The following is a 23,464-nucleotide window of genomic DNA, read 5'->3' as shown; positions in this document are numbered from 1 at the left end:
TTTACAAACTCGCAAACCAAATCAACTGGTTGAGATGCTACCACCAGATTTTTGGTAGGTACATTCTGTCACAGGTAACTGCAAACAGAACATTTGTCTCTGTGGAGCACAAACACGTCCCAGTGCTCTGAATCCAATGCAGCAGATTATAATAATAAATCACATCCTTGAACACGATGTTCTGAGCCTCACAAAGCCGTAAGTACAGCTGCAAGAGCTGCAATAATCAAACAGAGGGAGTTCAAATAAGCTCTTGAGACTCTGGCCCAGTCCATTTAAATTTCTACAAGGTACTATTCTAATGTGATCTACTTTGCTGATAGTGAAGAAGGATGAGGTGAGAAGCTGGCAGTGTTGTTTATCAGCAGTTTGTGAGTCCCTGAAGAGCTGAGCTATTAAATGAGACATGATGTGCTAATACAAGAGCCAGACACAAAGCAGCTTGGCTGGGAAGTGAGCGAGCTCCCAAGAGAGCTGGGCCCATTTACATCCCTTCTCCCTGTATTACAACCACTTTAATTTCTAAATTAATCACCCAGCTAGAAGGAACACTTTGCTGTGAGGAGCACCTGGAAGCAAAGCCTTTAAAATCATTCATGAAAGCAGCTGATCACTCACCACCTCTGGCACTAGAAAATTTATAAATTATCACACTCATGGTGAAATACAGAATATAAAAACTACAGAGGAATCTCCCCATCACCTATGGGGTTTGGGGTTTTTTTTGTCAGAAGGGACTGACCAAGGTCTATAAAAGTGCAACAATATCAGAAAAAAAACCACTCAACAGCACCAGCCAAACTGCAGAAGTTGCAAGGGACTACTTACATAGAGAGAAAATATTCTCATTCCCATAAAATTGCAGTGCAGTACAAAAAAGGCTTATCAAGACATGAGTGCTGTGCATATTAAAACAAACAATCATCATCAGGTCTGGCCCTTTGTATCAAAATAAGCAAAAAAAAAAAAAAAAGTATCTTAAAATCCAAGAACCAAAACCTCAGTTCTACAGAGCAAAGACACCAAATCTTAGTTAAAGCTAACGACTGTCATCTTAAAAATCCAGCATCTAAAAGCTACACAGGAATTACTCAGCAGGATACTGCATCTTGTCAGTTATTACCAAGAAAGGACAAGATGACTTTTCAGAGAAAAGTGAAAGCTTCCATGGCAACAGCATGATCCAGAGTGGTTATGAACACAGGTAGGCTTTTTGGATTTGCACCTCTGTGGTGCAGAGGGATAATTTGGTGCATTTAGAAGAACTGGATAAATTGCATTCAAGTGAATAAAAGGTATTTTTCAAAATGGTGTGAGATTATGAGGTAAGTGCTCTGACAAACAACTTCTGTAGGATTGCAAGGTGATGTCGAATCTTTCTTCTAGAAGGAAAAAAGCACCCAAAAGTAGGATTTCATTGACATTTGTCAACTGCACAAACACCAGGGAAAATGATGGTACAGGGGAGATGGGCCAGACAGGAGGTTACCACTAAAGAGTCTTCACTGTGCTTAAACATGACCTAAATTCACATCATTTAATGCAAGCCCTCAGTTCTAGGTAGTTCTCGATGTAAATATAAGGAGTACTTTTGTCATTAATATAGGATTAGATGGGAAGCAGACCTATAGAGTAATAAATAGTGGTTTCACACACTTTTCACAAAGGAAGAGATCTGACCTTGTTGCATGTTGAATTTTCTACCAACACACATTTATAGTGAAATTAATAACATCCCTATTTCATGTACTTTCAAACCAAGCTCCAAGCAATGCACCAATCTGTGAAAAAGTAGAAGCAATGGAACTTTTAAAAAAAAATCACTAATGGAACATTTTATTATCAACTGTTTTCTTGGAATGAATATGAAAGAAACAAATCCTGTAAAGCTCATTTTCAAAGTAGGAAGAATGCTGAGCTAGAAATACCTCCTGGATTAATTTACATGTCAGCTTTTCCATAAAACTTGGCAAAGGCATGAATCAGTGGTGTGAGAGCAGTGCAGAGAAGGGATCACTTGCCTCGAGCTGTTCATCTTCCAGGAGTTTTATCACCAGCCACCTGATGTCATTGACTGCCTCACTGTTGTTGAGGAAGATGAAGAGATTGTAGAACACCATGGTCTGGAGGTAGGTTAAGATGGTGTATCGGGCATGCCAAGAATTGCTTCTTGCTGTCTGCAGTGAATCAATCAGGGTGAGAAGGCAAAAATGTCAAAGAAAGCAGCCCCCTGATGGAAAGTGGACAACATTTAAGAAAAATGCTTCTGGGGGCAGTTGCAAAGAACTTCCTTTATTCAGGTAATTTTGTTTCATATACCTTTTATCTCCAAAGCAGGCAGTTATTATTTAGGTAGTAATTTTCACAGGCTTCACTTCCAAAGCAGATTGTTAAACAGACATATATCGTAAAAGCCTAGAAAAATCAGATTCAAGGGCAGTTCTTCAGCTGAAGATTCATTCTGAAACTGGATTTTGGATTCTTATGCTTATGAGGAGACTTAAAGTGATCCACTACTGAACCAAATGTTAATATATCAAAATGCTGTCCAATTTGTTATCAAAATTAAGTGGTTTAAATGTTAAACAAGACACACTAAGTGTTTTAAAACACTTTAAATAAACTCTTCCAGATCTAAATCAGTATTTGATTTGCTTAGAATCATAAGTATTGCATACTCTTAAATAAAAAGCAGAGGGTGCCTGAGATGAGAAGAAGCTTTAAGCTGTTTAGACCACACTCACTTGTTTTAGCACCTGAAGTACCAAAGGCACTTGCTGAGGATACAGCAAACCCTGAGACATCAAGGACAAACACATCTTAGCATCTCTTTTGAGCTCATCGTAGCTGTTGTCATTCTCCACGGGTGCAATCTAAATAAGAACAGGGAGGGAACAAAACTCTGTTAGCAAATAGGCACTGGTGACAGCAAAATCCTCAAAGAAAGGTAATCTCATGAAAGAACAGCTGTCTAGGAAAAATGCATTCAATGTAATGCTGAAAGATGAGGTTAACTGGGAAAAACATTGATATGACATTAAATATTCCCAGTAAATAATCAAGATATCCCGGTGAGACTTTGGTTCCCCACTGCCATTCTCTTGGTATCAAACCCAATTAAATTCAGGTTTTAGATCCAGGTCCAAAACTGAGAAAAAAGGGAACTTTATCAAGTTCCCTTTCACTTTAATAAACCTTCATTTTGTAGTCACATAGATTATTGCTGGGTAATTTATTGATATTTGTGCACTTTGGGCACACAAGTATGGATTATTTCAGAGAGGTAAGACTGGATGACACAGATTCAAAGATTCAAATACAAGAATTAGAAGAAAACAGAAGCTGCTTAGAAAGAATTGTGTAGTCAGGGAACTAAAGAAAGTAACTCAAGGTCCCTTAGAGAATAATGGAATGGTTTGGGCTGGATGGGACCTGAAAGATGATCCAGTTTCACTCCCCTGCCATGGACAGGGGCACCTTCCACTAGAGCTGGTTGCTCAATGCCCCATCCAACCTGGCCTTGGAATATTAAATAGATAGATAGATAGATAGATAAATATATATAAAAGAACTTCAGTATATTTACACATGCCTTTTTTAATCAAACCTAACCAATAAAGGAGAAATTAAAGGATGTACCTTGAAAAACAAAGGTAACAGCTGGAGTTGCTCTGTGACAGCTGTAGAGAAAGATCGTCCTGCACTCGCCATCAACCACTTCAGAACTGTTTGAATAAAGAGAAACAACCACTGATTAAGAAGAAAAACATTAACAATTCTGCTACACAATTTGCAGACATCAATCATCATATACCAAAATAGCCCCCTTTCCCTGACCTCCTTAACTCACTTGTTTTCAAGAGTTTAATGCCCTGAGTTCGCTCATCTTGTTCACCAACTCCATTCTCTTCCATTACATGATTCTGGATTTCCTCATCTGCTTCCATGAGGGGTTTGAGGTTTTCAAGTATCCGGGTAGTAAATTCATGGACACGAGGAGATTTAGTTGCAGCAGTGTTTGGCAAGGAAACATCTATCATGAATATGTAGGTCAACACACTAAAAAAACCAAACAAAGCCAGCAGGAACACACAGTGAGCACACCTCTTGTCCAGAGAACAGTGACCTGTGAACTCCAAATGATCTGAGATCAACTGGGTGACCTTTGAAGGTTAATACTTAAGAGAAAAATTGCTCTCATCCTCACTTCAAAGCTATTTAAGACCAAATGTTTCTTTTAAGATCTTTAGAGATGTTATACATAAACACAGACAATAAATTGGTGAGGCCCTAGCACAGGTTGCCCAGAGAAGCTGTAGCTGCCCCATCCTTGGAAGTGCCCAAGGGCAGGTTGGACGGGGCTTGGAGCAACCTGGGATGGTGGAAGATGTCCCTGCCCATGGCAGGGGGTGGCACTGGATGAGCTTTAAGGTTCCTACCAACCAAAACCATTCCACGATGCTACAAATAAAAGACAAAAATAGAGAAATCATCCAAAATTTCTGAAGCAAGTCTGTTAATAATTTATGTGACTTTTATGCTTTAATGCTTTTCAGTGTAATTATTTAGCTACTCAATTACCAAATAAAATGAAGAGTTAAAACCCAACAAGGACTGCAGCAGACAACACTGACCTTCCTATCCTCTCTCGGACATTCTTGTAGACCTGGGTGAGTTTGGGCTCCAGGTACTTGAGCAGCCTGTGCAGCAGCTCTGGCACTCTCCACTCCTGCTGGGCAAGGCCCCCTTGCAGCACATAAAGTCGGCTGGGAATCAGAACAGCTCATCTTTAGTCATACGGAACAATCCTCCTTCCCCAGTCCCCTCCAGACTTTGTTTGGGAATGTGCACCTGTGTGTCAGAGCACCAGTGTGTCCTTCAATGAGCAAAGATGAGTAAAAACTGCCCAATGGAACAACACGACTGCTGCTCTGCCAGCCCCAAACCTTCCCATCCTGTTAATTGAGTTATATTTAAAAAATAATCATGACGAACCTGCCATTGTGTGTGGAAAGCTAATTGGAAAGCAGAGCCTTTGTGTTCCCCTCCCCTACAATCCAGCTGACAGAGCATCCTCTCAGTACAGCCTATCCAGGCTGTATTTCCTCCTCTATTCAACCACAATAAACCAGTTCAAATTTATTTTACCAGGCATCTACAAATGATCCTCCTTCACCACTCAGTGGAGACTCCAACAGCAATTCAAACAACCAGTGCAGTTTCCTAGGATCTCTGCTCTCCTGGAAAAAAAGAGGGAGAAGAGATATAAGCAAATGAGAGGGTTTTAAAATGTAAATACTGTATAAAATAAGGTGTAAACAAGGAAAGTTATGGCAGATTTTCTTTGCATCCCTCGGGTTTATTCTATTAAGCAAGGGCAATGTTCAATATCTTTTCACAATGAACATAAGTAGGAGGAAAACCCAATAAAGCTATACACAGTTCTAATTAACTGGTAAATACAATCAGAATAGAAGGAATTTTAGCTTCATTTTTGACCTATCTGAATAACCATGTCTGAATTTACCTAATTAAGGTTCTGGCTAACAAACTACACTGAGTTCTGCTGAGTGACTTGAAAGAACTATTGAGCCAAGATATTTGTGGCCTATCACTGACCCTGCTGCGCAGCACCACAGCTCCCAGTTCACTGCAGGAATGTTAATCCACAGTGGATCCAGCTTTAGAAGACAAAAAAATGGGATACTTACACAGGAGGTGGCAATGCAGGTGCCCCAGTCATTGTATGTTTCCACTGTGATGTTGGATAAAGCTGTTCGAAGCAACGGACACAGAAGCTTCCAAAGTTTTTCCACCTGCCCAGCAAAACACAAGAGACAAGATTTTGCTATTTAGGGATCTCAAACCCAGCTCAGATACTAAAATATCATCTTTATTTTTGTACTGATTCTCCCAGGATTATTTTTTGGCATAGAGATTCGGCATGGACAGCTAGGCCTTCATTAAATCAGTATTTAATAGTCCACGGTGGCCATAAGCACTTATTCCTATTGGAATTACAAACCACGGCAGCTTTCCCATCTCCTTAACAGCAAACTGTTCCTACTTTTAATACTTCAACATTTTCCCAACACCTGGAAAGAACAGGCACCAAACCAAACAATGAATTGTGCTCCAAGTTCGGCAGTCAAGACCTCAACTATGTTTAAATGGGCTAATAATTCAAAATTACTCCTTAACTTCCAAGAACCACTCAAAAAAACTGCTCCAGCACCTTCTCAAAGGTCCAGTGTTTAGAACCTCTTATCAGGCCAGCCATGATTTCAGCTAGGCATCTCTGGGTGCTTTCGTGGGAGTCTGCAACCAGTTGCTCCAAGTGGGGCTGAAGAACTGGCAAAAAGGCATCATCAAAGTTTCTGAAAAGGCCCTGAAAAACAAGAGGGGAAAGGGTCTTGAGGAATTACCTAGAACACTGTCTTCCCAAGAATATAATGAAATTGTGAAACACTTGAGTTTGAAGACGTAGAAAGTGAAATTTCTTTGCTTTTTTTAACAGCATTATACACCAGTGTCCTCCAGACTATTACATTACTCTAAATATGTTTCCCTAAGTAGTTAATCAGAAGAGAGGATTAATAGGATTACCCAGAGCAGCTTTAAAAATCAACATTTTGCAGCAGTATGAGCCCAGCAGTCTATGGCTTTTCCATGCTCTGGGAATTGTAACAAAATGAGAGCAATTTAGTGATTGAACTCCCCTTACCTTGAAGAGGCAAAATCTGCGAGGATTAAATTTGTCCTTTCCCTTCCTGTCTTCTAAAGACAAAAATTTTATTAACTGCTCAACAAACTTGGGATCAGAAAAGTGATCATATATAATCTGTTCTGCCTGTAACAGGAAGAAAAAAAAAAAAAAAGATTAGCTTTGAGGTGTTTGCGTGTCACAGTGATATCCCAATCTTTCCAAGTCCCATTTTCACTTGCATTCTCAAGGAAAGAAATCATGCCTTGGGTATCCCATTCCCCCCCTTGATTTTATCAGGAATTATCACAAACCCCTAAAAATTAGTCCTTCCCACAGTCATTAATGACCTTGTTCTCAACTCTGATTATGATTTGAAAGGGAACAAGAAAGTGCTCATTAATACAATTACTCCATGATCTCTGACAAAAAAGCAGCAATACATTAAATTAAGAATTCCTCCTTGTATGCCGACACAATAAGAAGTAGAAAAATACGATTAAAAATATCTTGTGGGGATCTCCACAGTAATCTGTGGACAGTATTAAGAGAAGAAAGGAGAAGTACTATTAAAAACCCCACAAACTTGCAGCTCTTACCTCTGTCAGCTCATCTCTCCTTCGCCCAAGCTTTGGTTGCTGCTCAACTGGAGCATAAACTGTCATAGTTCTGAGTATCAAAAGGAAAAGATAAGTAATAAAAAGTTAAAAATAAAAATACACCAGCACATGTTGTTGCTTTCTATGTGGTTGTTTTCTATGTTCTCAATATTAAATAGGACTGATCCTCAATTCCAAGAGATCGAAACTTAACGAAGAAAATTTACAACAGAACGGAGTTTGTTATTAAAGGTTTTGCTATACAAACAATGCAGAATTAGTAGGGTTAGAATACTCTACATACATGTAATATCCAATATGCATATTTCATCTTAACAGCAGCAGTTAAACACCCATATGGAATTTGTGCCTACGACCCATAGAGAGAGAAATGGATAGAAAAGAAAGAATAAACAAAAAGCTCCAAACCAACCAACACAAAACCCAGCCAGAAATGGTAACACAAGCAAGCCGCACAAAGAACAAAATAAATTGGTTTTTTTGGTGGTTCAGTTAAAAAAAAAATAAAATAAAACAGGATTTAATTTCCCCCAGAATTTTTCCTGCTGACTCTCCCAACTCCACCTCAATGCTAATGCTACTCACTGGGGCCAGGTGTAATATCCCCAGTGTGTTTTCTCCACAAAACAGCAGGATTCCCAGGCTTCCTTGGTCTTTGGTAGGCTCTGGCTGTTGTAGTGCAGCCACTGGTTGTCAGCTCTGTCACCAGCCTGGATGCTGGAAGGCTTCGGGCTCCCACCTGATCCAAGAGGAAAATCAAAATTAACATGTATAGAAATGATAAAAATATATAAAAATTAAACAGGAGACATACAAATTGTTCTCACAAATTACAAGCTTTTCAGAGAGGAGAAAACCCCCAAAAGCAAAAAGAGCCCCAAACTGAAAAATTACCAATTGTATTATTACTTCTATATCATACTTACCCATCTGCTTAGAACATTAACAACCAGGGAGAAAAGAAGAGCTCTTGATTCCATGTTTAATTTAACCAGAAAAAAAACATTTTAGGATAAATGTAAGATATATCTTACATTAAATAAAACCTACTTATTTCATAAGGGCAGATGGGCACTTTCTTGTGTGTTCTCTTAAGCTGCTTAAGAATCCCAGCCACAGCTGAGATGGCCACCTAAAGAGAAGGAAAAAATGGGCATTAATGTATCCATTCCATACGCTTCCTTCAGAAGCATGTGGCTCATCATCCCTAAAAACTCAGTGAACACTGGAGTGAACCCATAAGGAGATAATCCTGGTTATTTCAGGGGATACAGGACATGACTTGCTTTATAGGCCAGAAAAATCTCACTAATAATTTTGTCTTAATAATTTGAATTTAATACTGTTTTGATAATTTTTGGGGGGCAAAGGAGGTTTGTTTTGGGCCTCACTGAGGCAACAACAGAACAAACAAAACACATCGATGGCTCTGTTCAAATAACAAACTGCAGGTGGGAAAAGCAGCCATCTGCAAAAGAAATTCTGCAAAAGAACTCTGAAATAACTAAGGACTCAGCCCATCCCACATTTTCACAGTTTACAGATTTACATATGTCATGCTACAGCGCTGCCAAGACTGCCATTTCTTGGATCGGGAATTTTGTACACGTGCGTGGCTGGAAGGGCGAGGAGGGAGTTCCACCCCAGTTTTTGTGCTTTATCCCAGCAAAACCCCACAAGCACCTGATGTAAACCCCAAAGAGCTGCAGACCCAAAGCAAATCCTTCTCCTGGGCTCACCTTCCGAACCACAATCGCATCGTGGTTGAGACACTGCACGAAGAATTTTATGGCACGGGTGGGCAGGACCCTGTCATCCCTCAGGAGCAGGGACAGGAAGCCAATGCTTATGTGCTCAAACTTCCAGGGCCTGGAAAAAATCACATATTCAAAACAGAGTGTACATACCAAAGTTTAGGTACTGGTTTTACTCAGAAATTGTATGTATCAAGATTATGCAAGTACATAAATAAATGACACTGCTGTAATCAATAAGCTTAACTCATTTTGGGAAACCTCCAGTGTTCTGGGAATACTAGGTGTAAAAATGTAAAATACACAATGAAAAATACCTATAGGGATAATCTTTGTAAGTTTTTTAACACAAATATTATGGGAACAATTAGAATCTATTTGGATGTCAGTGTTACACAGACAGACCAGAGCTTTTTTTATTAAAAAAATATTAAAACCCCCAGTAACAGGCCAGACTAATTAAGGAAAAAGCTTAACTCCAAGATGTGATGATGCCTTGTATTAATAATTAAAGCTCCCAGTGCAAATAAATCCAAGACCATGCTAACTGCTCTCCTGGATACTGATCCATGTAACCACCTCCAACCCACCCCAAAAAAACCCTTTCATGCACAAAAGGGGGACTTACAGATTTCTCTGTTCCACGCAGTCCAGCAGCATGTTGACCAAATTTTCATAGTTCCTGAGAGAAAGAGAGGGAGTTATCAACCACATAGTAATGGGGGATCCACTGAAAAACAGAGGAAAAGTTCCTCAACAAAGGTTTGTGAAGGTGAAAAGGAAGACGCACAGAGGAAATAGAAGCATAGAGAGAAGACGCAGCCCAACAATCCTTGGACATTCTGGATTTTTCAGTTTAGCCACTTTGGATGATGATGACATTAAATGTGCAGTTCAGGGAAGCTGAACTCACCTCAGAGCCTCAGAGTTCTTCTCCTTCTGTCGCTGAACTCCCAACTGAATTTCCTCTGACCCCAGAGCTGTGAACTCTGAACTTGGCTGTCCCGAGTTCTGCAGCAGAACAGCCACCTCCCTGCACTTCTCTGGAACCTGTTGATGGACAGTGCAAAGATTTGGGACTTGAACTCAGAAGTTTTTAACATCTCTGCTTTGGAATCAGCAGAGTACAGAATTTCCTTGTCCATACAGACAAGCCTGAACACCAAGGAATTGGTCACTCACTGCAAAATCCAGTCCAATGGTTTCATACTGCCGATGGATTTTCTCTGCCAGGTCATCAAAGAGTCTGACTATGGATGGTTTTTCCAAGGACATGGCTTTGCTAAGCCCAGAAGAGACAATTGCTGGCCACGTCTGTGCAATGCAATCCCAGTCGTGCAGATTGGCCAAGCACACCCCACTGTGATTCCCAAGAAGACAGTATAAGGCACCCTGTGGAATCGAAGATGGGAGTTTGGGAAGGTTAAAGCACTGCTCATCCGAGATATCGACATAAGCACACACCCACACAGAATAAAAATTCAGCTGCAGCTACCAAATCATTAAAATGTCCCATAAACATTCAGTCTCACTGTCAAATTACTGAAGATTTTTGCACTGAGTCCTCTTCATTTAATGAGATTGGAAGCCCTGCCAATTAATTTATCCACAGATTGGCTGCCTGATTTCTCAATTATGTTAGAGGAGATGATTCACAGCTGCTTCACCTTGACTACAGCTTTTCAATTTCCATTCCATAACTTAAAAATAGTTGCTAACTCACATTTTGGTAATACCTGAGCACACAGGGAACATATTTAAACACAGTGTTTCTCTTGAAAACAGATCTAATACAAATAATTCCTTACACCAGCCATGCCTATTAGCCATGAAAATATCAGTCATGCTGATAAACAAGCAAATCCCACTTTTCCCATTGAAAATTCTCATGCAAAAACACTTTCAAAGGACAGCCACAAAACCAAGCTAATGAAGCAATACTTTAAATTGCTTCTGAGTGACATCTTGCCGGTCGGGACGCAGGAATTCCAGAACCAAAGGAATGATATCTCTGCAACAGAAATTGTAGGTTCCCAGAGCTGTGAAGAATGCTTGCTGAGCTTTACTTCTGACCTGAAACAAAAAATTTACTAGATAAAAATAACATCCTCGTCCATTTCAGTTACTTATGCATAAAGTTTTTATCATGTATTTGTGCACAGAAACAAAATTATTTGTGGAAGGCTGTAAACACCCCACCCTGCTTATAAAAATCTACTTCTTGTTTCTGGCATTTACATGAGAACAGCTACAAAGTTACAGAAGATTCTTCATGTTGCCAGAAACAAGGTGTTTTTAAGATCATTTGAAAAGCAAACAGCCGGAACAACAGATTTAGGATGTAGAATCGCTTGAAGAGACCAAAAAAACACTCCATAAATCTCAGTTTAAAAGGGGCTGCTCCTCACCTGCCCATAGGAACTCGTGGACAAACACAGAAGATCCCTGATCATCTCCTGGTGGGAAGTCTTGTATTCACAGCCTTCCATCGTCAGGGTTCTCAGCTGAATCCATGGGGAGCACAAAGAAAGGACAGATTGTTTTCGCATTTCACACATATAAAGAACACCAGAGCAGGAATATTGTTACGATGACATTTAGCAAACTATGCAAAGCAGCTTTTCAAGCAAATTATGGGGATTGAAGGGGAAGAATTACCTCATGCTGCAGCATAACCCTGTCGATCAGCAAGGCTCTGATGTGTTGTTTCTTTCCTTGAAGCTGTAAAGAAAGACATTTGGTTTAGATTTCCGTATCCTATCAGCAATTCAGGAACCTCAGCTTCACACAGCCAAGTCACTGACCCTGTTCTCCATTGATTTTTTCACTAGATTGAAGCTTTTCCATCGCGAATCAAACTCATGTTTGTGAGACCCTTGGAACTGTAAAACGTCACTGATAATCTGTGGAAAGAAAGAGGACAAGAGTGATTATGTTGCAAAACACATCATCTTGCCTTAAGTTTTACAAATGTAAAGCATACCTTTATTATTAGAAACAAAGACTTGGTATCATCTTCTGAATGATCAAGAATGTAGCCTGCAATTGGGAGAAATGAAATTGATCATCAGACAGGAGAAGAGCTTTAAAAATTAGCAATAATTTTATTTCTGCAAAGCTTAACTTTTGGAATTGTAGGCAAAGTAAACAATACAATTTCCTCATGTATACAATCATACTGAAGTATGACAGTTGGTTTTCGTTACAGGAGTGATCAAACTTACGCAGCAATTTCCTTGTAACCCTTGCAATTGTTTCTCTGTAATTCTCCCTGGATAAATCTAAAAGAGAAAAAAAAAACATTTTATGTTTATTATACAACAGCATAAAAAGCAACTAATAGTGGAAAGCCAGAGCAGACTATTCAGAACTGGCAGTATGAGCTATTATAAAAATAACCATTTGTTATATCTAAGGACATGGCTCTCATCAGTTTATCAACTCAGCTGCTTGGGTTTTATAGGTACACAACCATCTTTATCTGCTTTGACAGCTGGTTTTATTTCTAAGTTCAGGCAGTTCATTTAGCATGTGGGAATTGAGGAACACACAGAGCTCCCATTACCAGCCAGATTCCTGCAGCAGATCCGTATCTTGTGTACCACTGCTGAAAATAAAACTGTGTGTACACAGAACTCTGGTGTTGGTCACAAAATCCCATTTATATGAAGACAAGAATCAAAATTATGGTTCTCCAAAAGAACCCACTGTTTTTACAAAAAAATAAAAAGAAAGCAATTTTAAAAAAGAAGAAAACAACACTTAGAGCCTGCCTGAACAGAACTGGGATCTACTCACCATATTCAACACCAGTGTACAGCTTTGTCTCTTCCAAAGACACCAGACTTGGGACCCTGCATGAAAATAAGCCAAGTATTACTACACATTACAGAAATCACGGAGTATGTGCATTTCACTGGCATTTAATTCATTTTAACAAGTTAAATTTAATGCCAGTAGCACAAAGACTTCTGGATTTACTAACAGTACATCTCAGTTCTCACATTTATAAATGAACCATCCCTTTGGATCAGACTTTGTCAGAGGCAGGGACACCATCAGGCCACCTTGAACCCGGAATCTCTATTTCCCAGTTAACAGAACCCCATCAGTTCTACTGAACAGGCAGAAATTTGGTTTCTGTCAAACCTAAGAACACACATTGAAACACACATGGCTCCTTGTTGTAGGGAAGGACAGGAGCATTTGAGTCCTTTCCTGACAAGTGAATTTTCTGTATCTTGATATTTACTATCAGTGTTCCCTAAAGTAGCTTCTAGCAGCAGCTGCACGACAACAGCAGTAAGAAAGCACTAAAACCCAGCACGAAGGAACACAATCACTAGAATGTTCGGGACATAAAATAAATGTTACTTACAGATGAGCCACCCTTTCTCCTTTGAGAGGAGGCAGAATGTTCCCAGAGCCAATCAGGCAGTTGTGCACGATGGCAAGAGACTGCTGCACATCATCTCTTAAACAAAGAGGAAAACCTGGTTACTTATCTGTTAATTGCTTGAAAATAAACAAACCACATCTTTTTTGTGACGTTTTATGCAAGTTTTTTCTTTAGTTGCACCAGTTCTACACACAGGAGGGAGTGCTGCAGAAATCAAGCTGGGCTTTTTTATGCCAACCTAATTCTTTTCCAAACCCCAACGTTTAACTTCATTTTCCAGAAAACACGGGAGATTTTATATTCCAAAACTGTGCAGGTGAGATAAACTAATATGAAAATTGCTTTGAAGGATTTTATCTAAATCTCAGATAAAACCTATGAAATAACTCCTTACCCCAAGGCCAAGACAATTAGATCTTTCCACCATGGGGAAGATGAGGGAATAATTTAGGAGTGAATATTTTACAGTCTGAAGATAAATTAAAATGTGAAATGCAAATAACTTATTTTCTGTGTTACTTCAAAGAAATCTTGATGCTATCTCATCTTGATGCTATTATCATCAGCTGAACTAGGAACTCCAGAAATCCTAGAATAATATCAAAGTGCAACATTATAGTATTTTCCTCCTTACTAACTACTGTGAGTGGAAAATACACCACCTGCATCCTACCTGGACATTTCCAGCTCTCCAAGTGCATAGAGCTCCAGCCTGGTGAGCTCAGGCTGCAGGAAATTATCCAGCAAATAAAAAGCAAAGCTTATTTCCTCAGATGAAGGAACATGCCACTGGATATCCAAGTTCCACAGGTCACCTGGTTTACCCCAGTCCTGTAGTAAATAAAGATTATTCTTATTAATCAAGCTATTTAAATTGTGTTTAAAAAAACCAGTATTTAATATTACAAAAAAAAAAAAACCCCAAACACATGTGAACTAACTACTGCTATAAATCAACGTAGTTATCCTGACATTTCCAGGAAAAACAACACCATCAGAAAATCAAACAGACATTCCAATCCTATATATGTCTACACATACCCAGAAAATAACACATATCTGTAAGCACTAAAATGAAAAGGATTTAATTGAATCTAATTGGTCTAATTGAAATATAACTTAATTATTCCTTTGACTGGACATAAATTCAGACACATTCTTAAGCACAACTCAGACTTTTGATACTCCCATGGAGAACAGAAAAGTCATTGTGAATGTTTTCAGTTTCAGAGGGGGAATTGAAAATAATTGCGTGATTGTTGTTTTTGGGGGTTCCGTTGATTTGTTTGTTTCATTGGGGGTTTTTTTGTGTTTGGCATTTGGGATATTTTTGTTTGTTTTTTTAAATGATTAACTGGCCCAACAGGATGTTTCTATCAGTTGTAAAACTGGACTAGCTTTCAGTAACAAGATTATCTGCTGTTGGGAATTACATAAAAACACTTTTCAGCAAAATGCAGTTGTATATTGAAACAGGCCAGCTGAAAATTGCTGCCTTTAAACTGGAATATTGATAAATTGATGACAAAGTCTTAACAGCAGAGCAGCACGTGACTTTTCACAGTTTCAGTAACTTTTAATATTGCCAGTTCTGCTTTCATTTTATCTCAAGCTCAGGAGAGAATCATTATTTGTTATTCGGCTGACATGTAAAACACCACATATCCTTGCTGTGTATTAACTTACTGTGTCATGCAATCATGGTAAAACACACATCATAAACCACTAATAAGTCATATAAAACTACTCAAAACTCTAAAACTACTCCAACAACAGTCAGTATTCATTTTTGGCTATCAATATACTTTAAATTAATCGTCATTTGCTCTACATTTCAAAGCCCAAAGCATCGCTTCCCATTGCTGCTACCACTGGTCAGAGATCTCCAAATAAAACCCTAAGAGCGTACGGGTTTTTTTTCCAAGAAACCAAAAAAAAAAGTCAAATCCTCTAATCCTAAATAAATGAAAATCCTTGCCTTGATAGGAAAGTATTCAGAAAGAGGCTTGTCAAAGCCACCTGGCACACTGCAGTACTCTGTGGGGTAGATAAGTGTAGCAGAACGAAGAAGATGGTGCAGTAGGTTACAAGACAGAATGTAACCCTGCTTACAGGTTAAGTGTAGGGTGCGCTGCAGTATCTTCCCAAACTGCTCCCTGTACAGTAGCAGCTTCTTGCCATCCACTCGAGTGATCTGGGGGCACAGAGAGACATTGCAAACATCAGTTTGGTCCTGCAGGGCTGGACAGGGTCACACCGCTCAGCCCAGCTGGGCCAGGATCCATTCTCCAGCTCCCACTGAAGTTGCACGTGAACTGCTGCTTCCACAGCTGCTGGAAAAGTTTCCGTGACACCACCTGCTTGACCCCATCCCAAATTTTCTAGCAATACTCCTATATTTTCTTTAATTAATTTAAAAACATATTTACAAAAAGCTTCTTATGTTTTTCCCTGCGTTGATCCCTCTTCTTTCACTCCCCCTCAATAATTACTTTAATTCATTCCACATGCAACACTGTTTATCTGCTTCAAACAGCAGCCACTCATGTCTCATTCAGAGTCAGGTAAAAACCAGAAGCTCTGCAGTGCCATTCACACAACATTTACTTTGCTTTAATAGAAGTTTATTTTTTTTCTCCTTTCAGGGGCATTAAACAGGATGCAGTGACACACAAGCATGGGAAGAATGTTTTTGGGAATACCTCTGATAAAAGCTGAAGATTCCAGAGCAGCTCCTTATCTAGTTCTTCATCATGTAATACATCATCATCTAGAGGAACAAGGGATAAGCACTGCTGTAACCCCACTGCAGCCAAGTTTTCCAAATGAGCTCCATCAGAATCCAGGTGCTTCCATCCCAAAATCTGTCTCCCAACCCCCCAACTCACACTGCACCCATGTCCAACTGGAAGTCATTGCAGCCAATGTACCATCCTGAATTTGATGAATGTCTGGAGACATTTCAAACTGCCACATTTTTAAGTAATTGTGGTCTTGCAACCTGACAGATTTTGGTCTTGAAATTACACAACTGCTGGTGTGGATTTTTTAGTTGAAGTAATGCATCTTTCCATTGCTGAAATGAACTTGTGGAAAACACCCAGAAGTTTTAGTTATTATTTTAATGTTTAACAAAAATCAACCCAAAAGCAAGCCAATAACACTGGGAATGTTAGAAACTTACTGCCTGTGAGGTGAGTTATGACGTTGCAGCAATGTGGTACAAACAGCTTCAAGGACTCCTCAGGGCGGCACTGCAAACGGCACCAGAAATAATCCATTTTAAAACAAAATATCTTGGGGAACTCAGCACACACACTGATAAATACCTAAGACCAGACTGCATCCCAACTCCAATTCAACCTTGAGTCAGCCTGACTTCATGACTCTCAGTCAATAAAACCTAAGTTTAACATAACTGCAAGACAAATACTGAGTGAACTAACCTCTTGAAATATTGCTATATGCAACCCACCAATTTTAGAAGACATGATTTAAGAGCCACCAGTATTTACATTAAAAAATACAGATACTACACAGGAAAAAGTAGCAGCACAGGCTTTTTTCTTTTTTAAACTAAAGAGGGAGTGAAATTAAGAGCATTTTCTCTCACTTTTACTGCAGCTCGGCACATATCGGCAACCATTCGACCAGCTACTCTTGTCTCAAATATATTTGAAACAGCAAAGTTAAAAACCTTCTCCAAGGCAACCTAAAAATCAGGACAAAAAGATGGAGGTTGCTTTTAAAGAAAAAAGCAAATTAGGTATCCCAAAATATTTGATATTACACAGAAGGCAGTATCTCTACATAACCCTGCATTCTTTTAAACCAGAAACCCACAACAATTCACATGAAAAAGAAAATCAGCGTAGAGACGGAGAAAGCAGCTCTGTGGAAAGCCTGAAATGTTCCCTTTGGGAAGAGAGGAGGTGGATAACTCTTGATGACTAATAGAAGTTTAGGGCGATTCTGAGAAACTACACAGAAAACGTTTTCCAGGAATAAGTCACAGGCTGATGACAGGAAAAATTATTTCACATGTTACAGTGAAGGAAAGCCAAGACATCCCTTAGTTAAGGCATAATCAGGGAATTAAGTAGCAACAATTTAAGTAGCCAGTGTATTTAAAAGCAGATTATTTCCATCCAATGCTTTGCCAAGGCAAGGTGAACTATATAAAATGTAAATCTCATGAATACTTGAATAATGGACAAACAGGAAAAATACAAATTAAATACTTAATGACAACAAAGAATTAACTTAAGGCTTGTATTTACCAAAAGATTCCAAACAAAAATCACACCAAAGTGCCAATGTTCAAAATGTACAAAACCTGGCATCTCCAAATATATATATATTTAAACAGATAGAAATGTGCTAACTCAACCTACAAGGAAAGAAGCTGTCCACGTAATAACCCGGATTCTCCACCCTCTCCCTCTGAGTTATTTTAATCCAGGTAATTTTTCTGATCCCATTAACCATGCAGCTCCTTGAACAGCCTCTCTGACCCAGGTGAAGAAATGGCAGGGAGATGGAGAGAAAAGGAAAGCAGAGGCTTGGGTGGGACAGCATTGCCACCAAGACATGAAAATCCACAACCTAAACTGATACAGAGATAAAATAAACTGTTGGAATGATTTCTCCTTGTGTTTATCATCAGTTTGCAGGAGAGCTCTGTAGTGAGTGGGATAAAATCATAAACCAAACTGCCATGAAGTCAACCTCCCCCCTCAGCCCTTTCCTTGGTTAAATGTGGAAGTTCACATTCATGAGGGAAGGAAGAATTTGAATGCACCAGTTGTTGCCAACACAAAATTAAATTTCCTAAAAGAGATGAAAAGTCCACGTTCTACATACCTTAAAGATATCCTTTGAACACTGGGTAAGGATTGTACTGAAAGTAGAAGAGAGACCCAGTTCCACCAGACTCTCCAAATGAGTCATTTTTTCTGTTTCAGTCTCCTCTCTGGTTTGTTCTAATGTGCTGCTCTCTATAAGTCCAAAACATCTACACAAATAAATGAAATGGTAGGGTTAGTAAGTGAAATGGGAGAGTTTTATGAAGTTCTTAATGCCAAGCTTCCCCCTATCCTTAGCTCACTCACCTATCCATAAACTGCAGCACAAAATCCTCAAATTCAGCAGATGCAGAGCACAATTCTCTTTCCACCTACAGTTTTCCAACACGAAGGAAACACACAAGGTTGGCTTTTATTAAGGAAACATAATAGAAAGTTAATTTCCTAGATCAACTACTTCCAATGTCCAAGTGAAAACATCCTCCGGTGCATTTCCCACCATACAGACTCAAGTGCTCCATGAAACAGTTATTACATGTTCCTGACACTGTCCTGTCCCAGTTTCCTGCCTGGATGTGTATCCAAATAACCCCTCTGGTGAAATCAGGTCTGCCTCCATGGATACAACCTTTGGCCTCACCACTGATCCTCCTTTGTAGCAGGAGGTGAGCGAGTGCCAGGAGTGCTGCCAGACCTCTCTCTCCTGGCAGATATTGACAGTAAATATTCACTGTACAAACTCCTCTTCATTTTTGAGTGCTGCAGCTCTGGGACAATGAAATTCACCTTTTAATTTGGGCAACCTGTGGCTCTCTGAGCTACAAAGTGTCCCAGGAGCAAAGAGGTGTGGTGATAAGGGGAATAAGACTCACTGTCTAATGCTGTTACTATCTCTCGACTAGAGGAGATTAACAAGTATCTGGAGGGAAAGCAAAAGAATCTCAATCAGGGAAGGGAAGCAGGACTTAAAAGAGGAGCAGGGGTTTATTTAGGAAGAAAACAGCCCTGAAAAACGGGAAAAAAATCGAATGCACTATTTAAAATAACTACACAGACAAACCTCCTCCTCAAGGCAGGGAAAGCTCCAAGTCAAATGACACCACACAGGGCCCTGAGCAATTTAGTTTTGACATAAAAACATTAAACTGCCTGAATTTAACACTCTCTACAACAAGCTGTGATGAAGAAGCATTGCTAAAGCCAATTTGCACACTGGTGTCAGCTCCACTGATAGAAACAAACAGAATTAATATCTGTGCATACGCTGCTAGAAATTAAACTGAAAACTAAGTTACAGCTCTGTTTTTATACCAACCCAGCACTCTTACCTCTGAAAGATCATCTCTTTCTTGCAATACAGATGAACAATCTACTAAAGGCACCAGAGTAGAAAATGTTGCAATGAACTGGAATGTAATCTGTTGAGAGGTACAAATAGCTCTTTAATGAGTGTTACTCTATCTACACATTAAAAAGCTTTTCCAGTTAAGGTATGGGACCTAAAGCAAATTATACTAAAAAAAAAAAAATCCAGAGCTCTATTCTTCCACCCTAAAACTTCAACAGGTATTTCAGATTTTATATATAAAATTAAACAGGCAGCACTGTAAAAATAGTCTCAATTTTCTAAGTAACGTAGCCATTATTTTGTGCTGAACTTTAAAGTTACAAAACCCCAATATTTACATTGTTTTAAGTCCATTAATATGAATTTCTGAAAATACAGACTTTTTATAATTTAATATAATGAAAACCTAGGGATAAAGAGCTTCCTTTTGATCTTAAAAGACCAGGAATATTTGCTAGGAGCTGGGAAGCAGCTGTTTAATGTTGTTTTTCAGAGCTGCCCAAAAAGTCAGTACAATCCTTCTCACAAGCACTCTGCACTGTTCAATGAGCCAAAGAGGCTTGTAATACTAAATTTTTTTGAATAAAATTGTGCAGAAAAAAAGACTGATAAATTCTGGACATGGGAGTTACCTGCTTACACAGAAATATGAAAATATTTCTATATAAAATACAATATTAGCTAGTTGGCTGGTTATCTCCTAAAAAAAGGCAATATTTGTACACTCACCATGCATTTGCTGAAGTCATTTGGGTCCACCCCAGGCAAGGCTCTCATCAGCAGAGGTAGCATGTGTGTGGGACCCTCAGGAAACCACTTCCCCCCGGACACCAGGCTCCGAGCTACTCCAATGACACAGCTCAGGGTGGCTGTGAGCTGATGAGGCTCTGTCAGGGTCTCAAGTGCAGGATATGTTCTGCAAAATGGGAGGCAGTCAGACTGGCAACAGTAATGTTTCTAAAGCCTTCAAAGACAATAGAAGTGGACTGCACACGCTATTTTCTGCATTGAAGAAGAAAACATTTTAATGTTTCCAAAATTGTTTTCTCACCATTTTCCAATAGATTTAACACTGTTTTGTTACAATGTTCCTTCCATTGGATCAGTGCTATCCACCACCAGTTCAAGATTAAAGACCTTCCAAGCAGCTGCAGCACAGGAACTAACAACTGCTCCTGCATCCAAAGCTACCACGATTTCCCTGTTTGGACTTTGAGGCAATGCCAGCTGTAGGGTTCTTGTGGCAAACACGAGAACGTGCCTTGGCTGCCTCTAAATCGAGAAGGGATCTCTTCATATTACTACAAAGTCCAGACCTCTTTATCAAAACCCGGGAAGTTACTGTGATTTTTAAACCTTTTTTTTTTTTTAAATTAATACTTTTTAAGCAAACTGCATAGCAACACTTCCTGTTGTTACCAACAGCCTCCAGTTCAGAGAGGAGTCACACTGCTACCACTGCCCTCCGTCACCCAGAGCACAGCACACCCAAATAATCTGGAACTGCAGCCAAGGCAAACATTCCAGGGATAGTTTGAACTACAGAGAGCAGATGTTGGGTCTGCTCTCAAAAAGAAAGGGCAGCCCTACTCAGCACTGCTGTCCTGCTTGGAACTGCTGGGCTTGGGATGTTTTGTAAAAGAGCAGATTTATCAAGTTTTTACAAACAGTTGAGTAAGGGTGGTGTGGAACACGGGAAGGGCTCTTCAATCAAACTCATTCCTCTGCTGTTCTGTTAAAATACAAAAGACTGCATAGGGAACATGGATGGGGGCTAGGAGGAAAGCTTTCAGTGGAGAAGGAAGGAGCAACATTTTTCTTTGGCAATTTCAGGCACTAAGGCATTAAAAACAGCACAAACCAAGTATTTCACAGAGGCACACAGTCTGGCAACTACAAAGTCAGCAATGCCAGTGATTTTAAACAACCTGCAACATGCTCGGAACCAAACAGAAATGTAAAACATATCCTTATTGCTACACAAGCATCCCGTGTATCTGGAACCTACCAGGTGACTTATGAATAAGGATGCAAAGTTGCTTTTTCAACTGATCCACCCACTATCTGATACAAAATGCTCCCAGAAATGCAAGCCACCTGAGGACTGCCTACCCTAAAGCACACGAGCTGTCAACAGCTCCCAGAACTATTCCACTTGCCAGGTGATCAGAAAAACCAAACAGCAAACAACAAAACAAATCAAATGAATTGAAATAAAAAATTGAGTCCTCCCTTGCTCCCAGTTCTGAGATGACTGCTCAGGAGGGTGTATCAGCAGCTCCTCTCACTGCAGGCATTCGCTCACAGCAAGCAATTAGTTTATTATTTAATACGACTGCTTTTCCTATTTATTTCTTGGGAAGGGCACACGAAGTTGCAATGTTCCTGCAAAACTTACTTCTCAAGTACAGGTGGAATTACTAATTCAGGACGCATCAGTGCAAGGTTCTGCAGGGCTTGGGCAGCCTCCAGGCTTCCAGTTTTGCTGAACATTGCCAGGAGAACAGGCTGGATGATGCACTGCACAAAGTCTGTCACATCCTGGTCCGTGAGTTTGTGGCTCTCAGGGACAGGAGTTAACCAGGTCACCTTCTTGTAGCGCTCACGGTGCAGCCTCCTCACAACACCACTGGGCAACCTCTGGAGCAGCTTCATCAGTTTGTTCTGGGAACAGACCAGAAACGCTGGTCAGTGGCATGGCAGCAGCACAACCTGGCTGCTCAGGGCACAACAAAAAATTTTAAGGCAAGATCTTGGAATTACACAACCACAATAAAGGAAAACTCGGAAGAGCTCTAAAATACAGCATTCACGATTTATTGCTAAACTTCATTTCCCAAAATACCAGTAATTGTGCTGCCAGCACTGTCGCATGATTTCAGAAGTCATGAAAATCACATAAAAATTATACAGTCAGGAATCAAGATTATTAACCAGTAATTAGGCCATCTTTGGGAGCATTCTCTGTACCTTCAGTGTAAGCAAACACCCTACTCAAGAACAAGCCAGCTCCCTTGGCACTGCTGTGACCAGCCTTGCTGTTTTAATCTCTATTTCCCATCAGCTGTCACAGGGAGATTCTCACATTCTTTAACAGAAGATTCCACTAGTTACACCATCTAAATGTTATGCTTCAAACTAGACAATGCAGTAAAAATCCTGTTTGCTTTGTTTAATAGAATCATAGAATGGATTGGGTGAGAAGGGACCTCAAAGCTCATCCAGTTCCAAGCCCCTGCCACGGGCAAGGACACCTTCCACAAGACCAGGCTGCTCCAAGGCCCATCCTAGATTTTGATAACTTGGAGACAGTAGATCAGTAAGAAAAAAACCTCCATCACACAGGTAATACTGATGGTGTGTGTCACCCTCATTTCAAGTGCTGACTTCTTTTTCCTGGCTATATCAGACTTAGATGTCTTGTTTTGGACCTCTGCACTGCCATGAAAATAAAGAGCATGGTTTGAATGACAGTGCAATCATGGACCATGATAATTCAAGTCTGCAAGCACCACAGATCAACAGACAATCTGGAGCACACAAGGTTGAAAGGTTGAAATCCCAGCCCAAGCTCTTGTCTGGACACTCAAACCACTCAACTCACCAGCCAGCGCCCGTTATTTGAGGGATGGTAAAAAGAGGCAATGCTGTTGAACAAGCCAGACAAGTGCTTCTGCACCAGCTTACTTGGTCCACCCTGAAACAGAGAAACCACAGAATTTCATCACACGGGCCAAGATAAAATGAACAGGTAACAGCAGCATGAGGCACAGGTTTGTTCTCCCCACAGCAAGACCTCAAAGCAGCAAATCACATCCCACCCCCAGCTCAGCAC

General features: G+C 39.9%; 1 protein-coding gene across 1 annotated transcript in view; it reads right to left on the bottom strand.

The window, feature by feature from the left end:
* The window catches only part of PSME4 (proteasome activator subunit 4), a 43,995-nt gene that overhangs the window by 5,124 nt on the left and 15,407 nt on the right, over positions 1-23,464 (bottom strand). The window contains exons 9-43 of the mRNA XM_048297757.1: positions 23,234-23,326; positions 22,028-22,293; positions 20,359-20,545; positions 19,610-19,699; positions 18,588-18,652; positions 18,340-18,490; positions 17,090-17,188; positions 16,661-16,730; positions 16,179-16,246; positions 15,455-15,670; positions 14,150-14,307; positions 13,456-13,551; positions 12,876-12,931; positions 12,302-12,358; positions 12,061-12,116; positions 11,882-11,980; positions 11,736-11,798; positions 11,486-11,581; positions 11,019-11,150; positions 10,260-10,469; positions 9,991-10,127; positions 9,706-9,759; positions 9,063-9,192; positions 8,374-8,455; positions 7,909-8,062; positions 7,303-7,372; positions 6,725-6,850; positions 6,236-6,388; positions 5,712-5,816; positions 5,149-5,240; positions 4,635-4,766; positions 3,851-4,059; positions 3,640-3,725; positions 2,745-2,873; positions 2,022-2,177 (exon numbers count right to left, since the gene is read on the bottom strand). Of these exons, the coding sequence (XP_048153714.1) occupies positions 2,022-2,177; positions 2,745-2,873; positions 3,640-3,725; positions 3,851-4,059; positions 4,635-4,766; positions 5,149-5,240; positions 5,712-5,816; positions 6,236-6,388; positions 6,725-6,850; positions 7,303-7,372; positions 7,909-8,062; positions 8,374-8,455; positions 9,063-9,192; positions 9,706-9,759; positions 9,991-10,127; positions 10,260-10,469; positions 11,019-11,150; positions 11,486-11,581; positions 11,736-11,798; positions 11,882-11,980; positions 12,061-12,116; positions 12,302-12,358; positions 12,876-12,931; positions 13,456-13,551; positions 14,150-14,307; positions 15,455-15,670; positions 16,179-16,246; positions 16,661-16,730; positions 17,090-17,188; positions 18,340-18,490; positions 18,588-18,652; positions 19,610-19,699; positions 20,359-20,545; positions 22,028-22,293; positions 23,234-23,326 (4,143 nt within the window). The remainder of the gene's footprint in view (positions 1-2,021; positions 2,178-2,744; positions 2,874-3,639; positions 3,726-3,850; positions 4,060-4,634; positions 4,767-5,148; positions 5,241-5,711; positions 5,817-6,235; positions 6,389-6,724; positions 6,851-7,302; positions 7,373-7,908; positions 8,063-8,373; positions 8,456-9,062; positions 9,193-9,705; positions 9,760-9,990; positions 10,128-10,259; positions 10,470-11,018; positions 11,151-11,485; positions 11,582-11,735; positions 11,799-11,881; positions 11,981-12,060; positions 12,117-12,301; positions 12,359-12,875; positions 12,932-13,455; positions 13,552-14,149; positions 14,308-15,454; positions 15,671-16,178; positions 16,247-16,660; positions 16,731-17,089; positions 17,189-18,339; positions 18,491-18,587; positions 18,653-19,609; positions 19,700-20,358; positions 20,546-22,027; positions 22,294-23,233; positions 23,327-23,464) is intronic.

The sequence above is a fragment of the Corvus hawaiiensis genome, chromosome 3 (assembly GCF_020740725.1).
Source record: "Corvus hawaiiensis isolate bCorHaw1 chromosome 3, bCorHaw1.pri.cur, whole genome shotgun sequence".
Classification (NCBI taxonomy): domain Eukaryota; kingdom Metazoa; phylum Chordata; class Aves; order Passeriformes; family Corvidae; genus Corvus; species Corvus hawaiiensis.
This window is presented reverse-complemented; position numbering and strand designations above follow the sequence as displayed.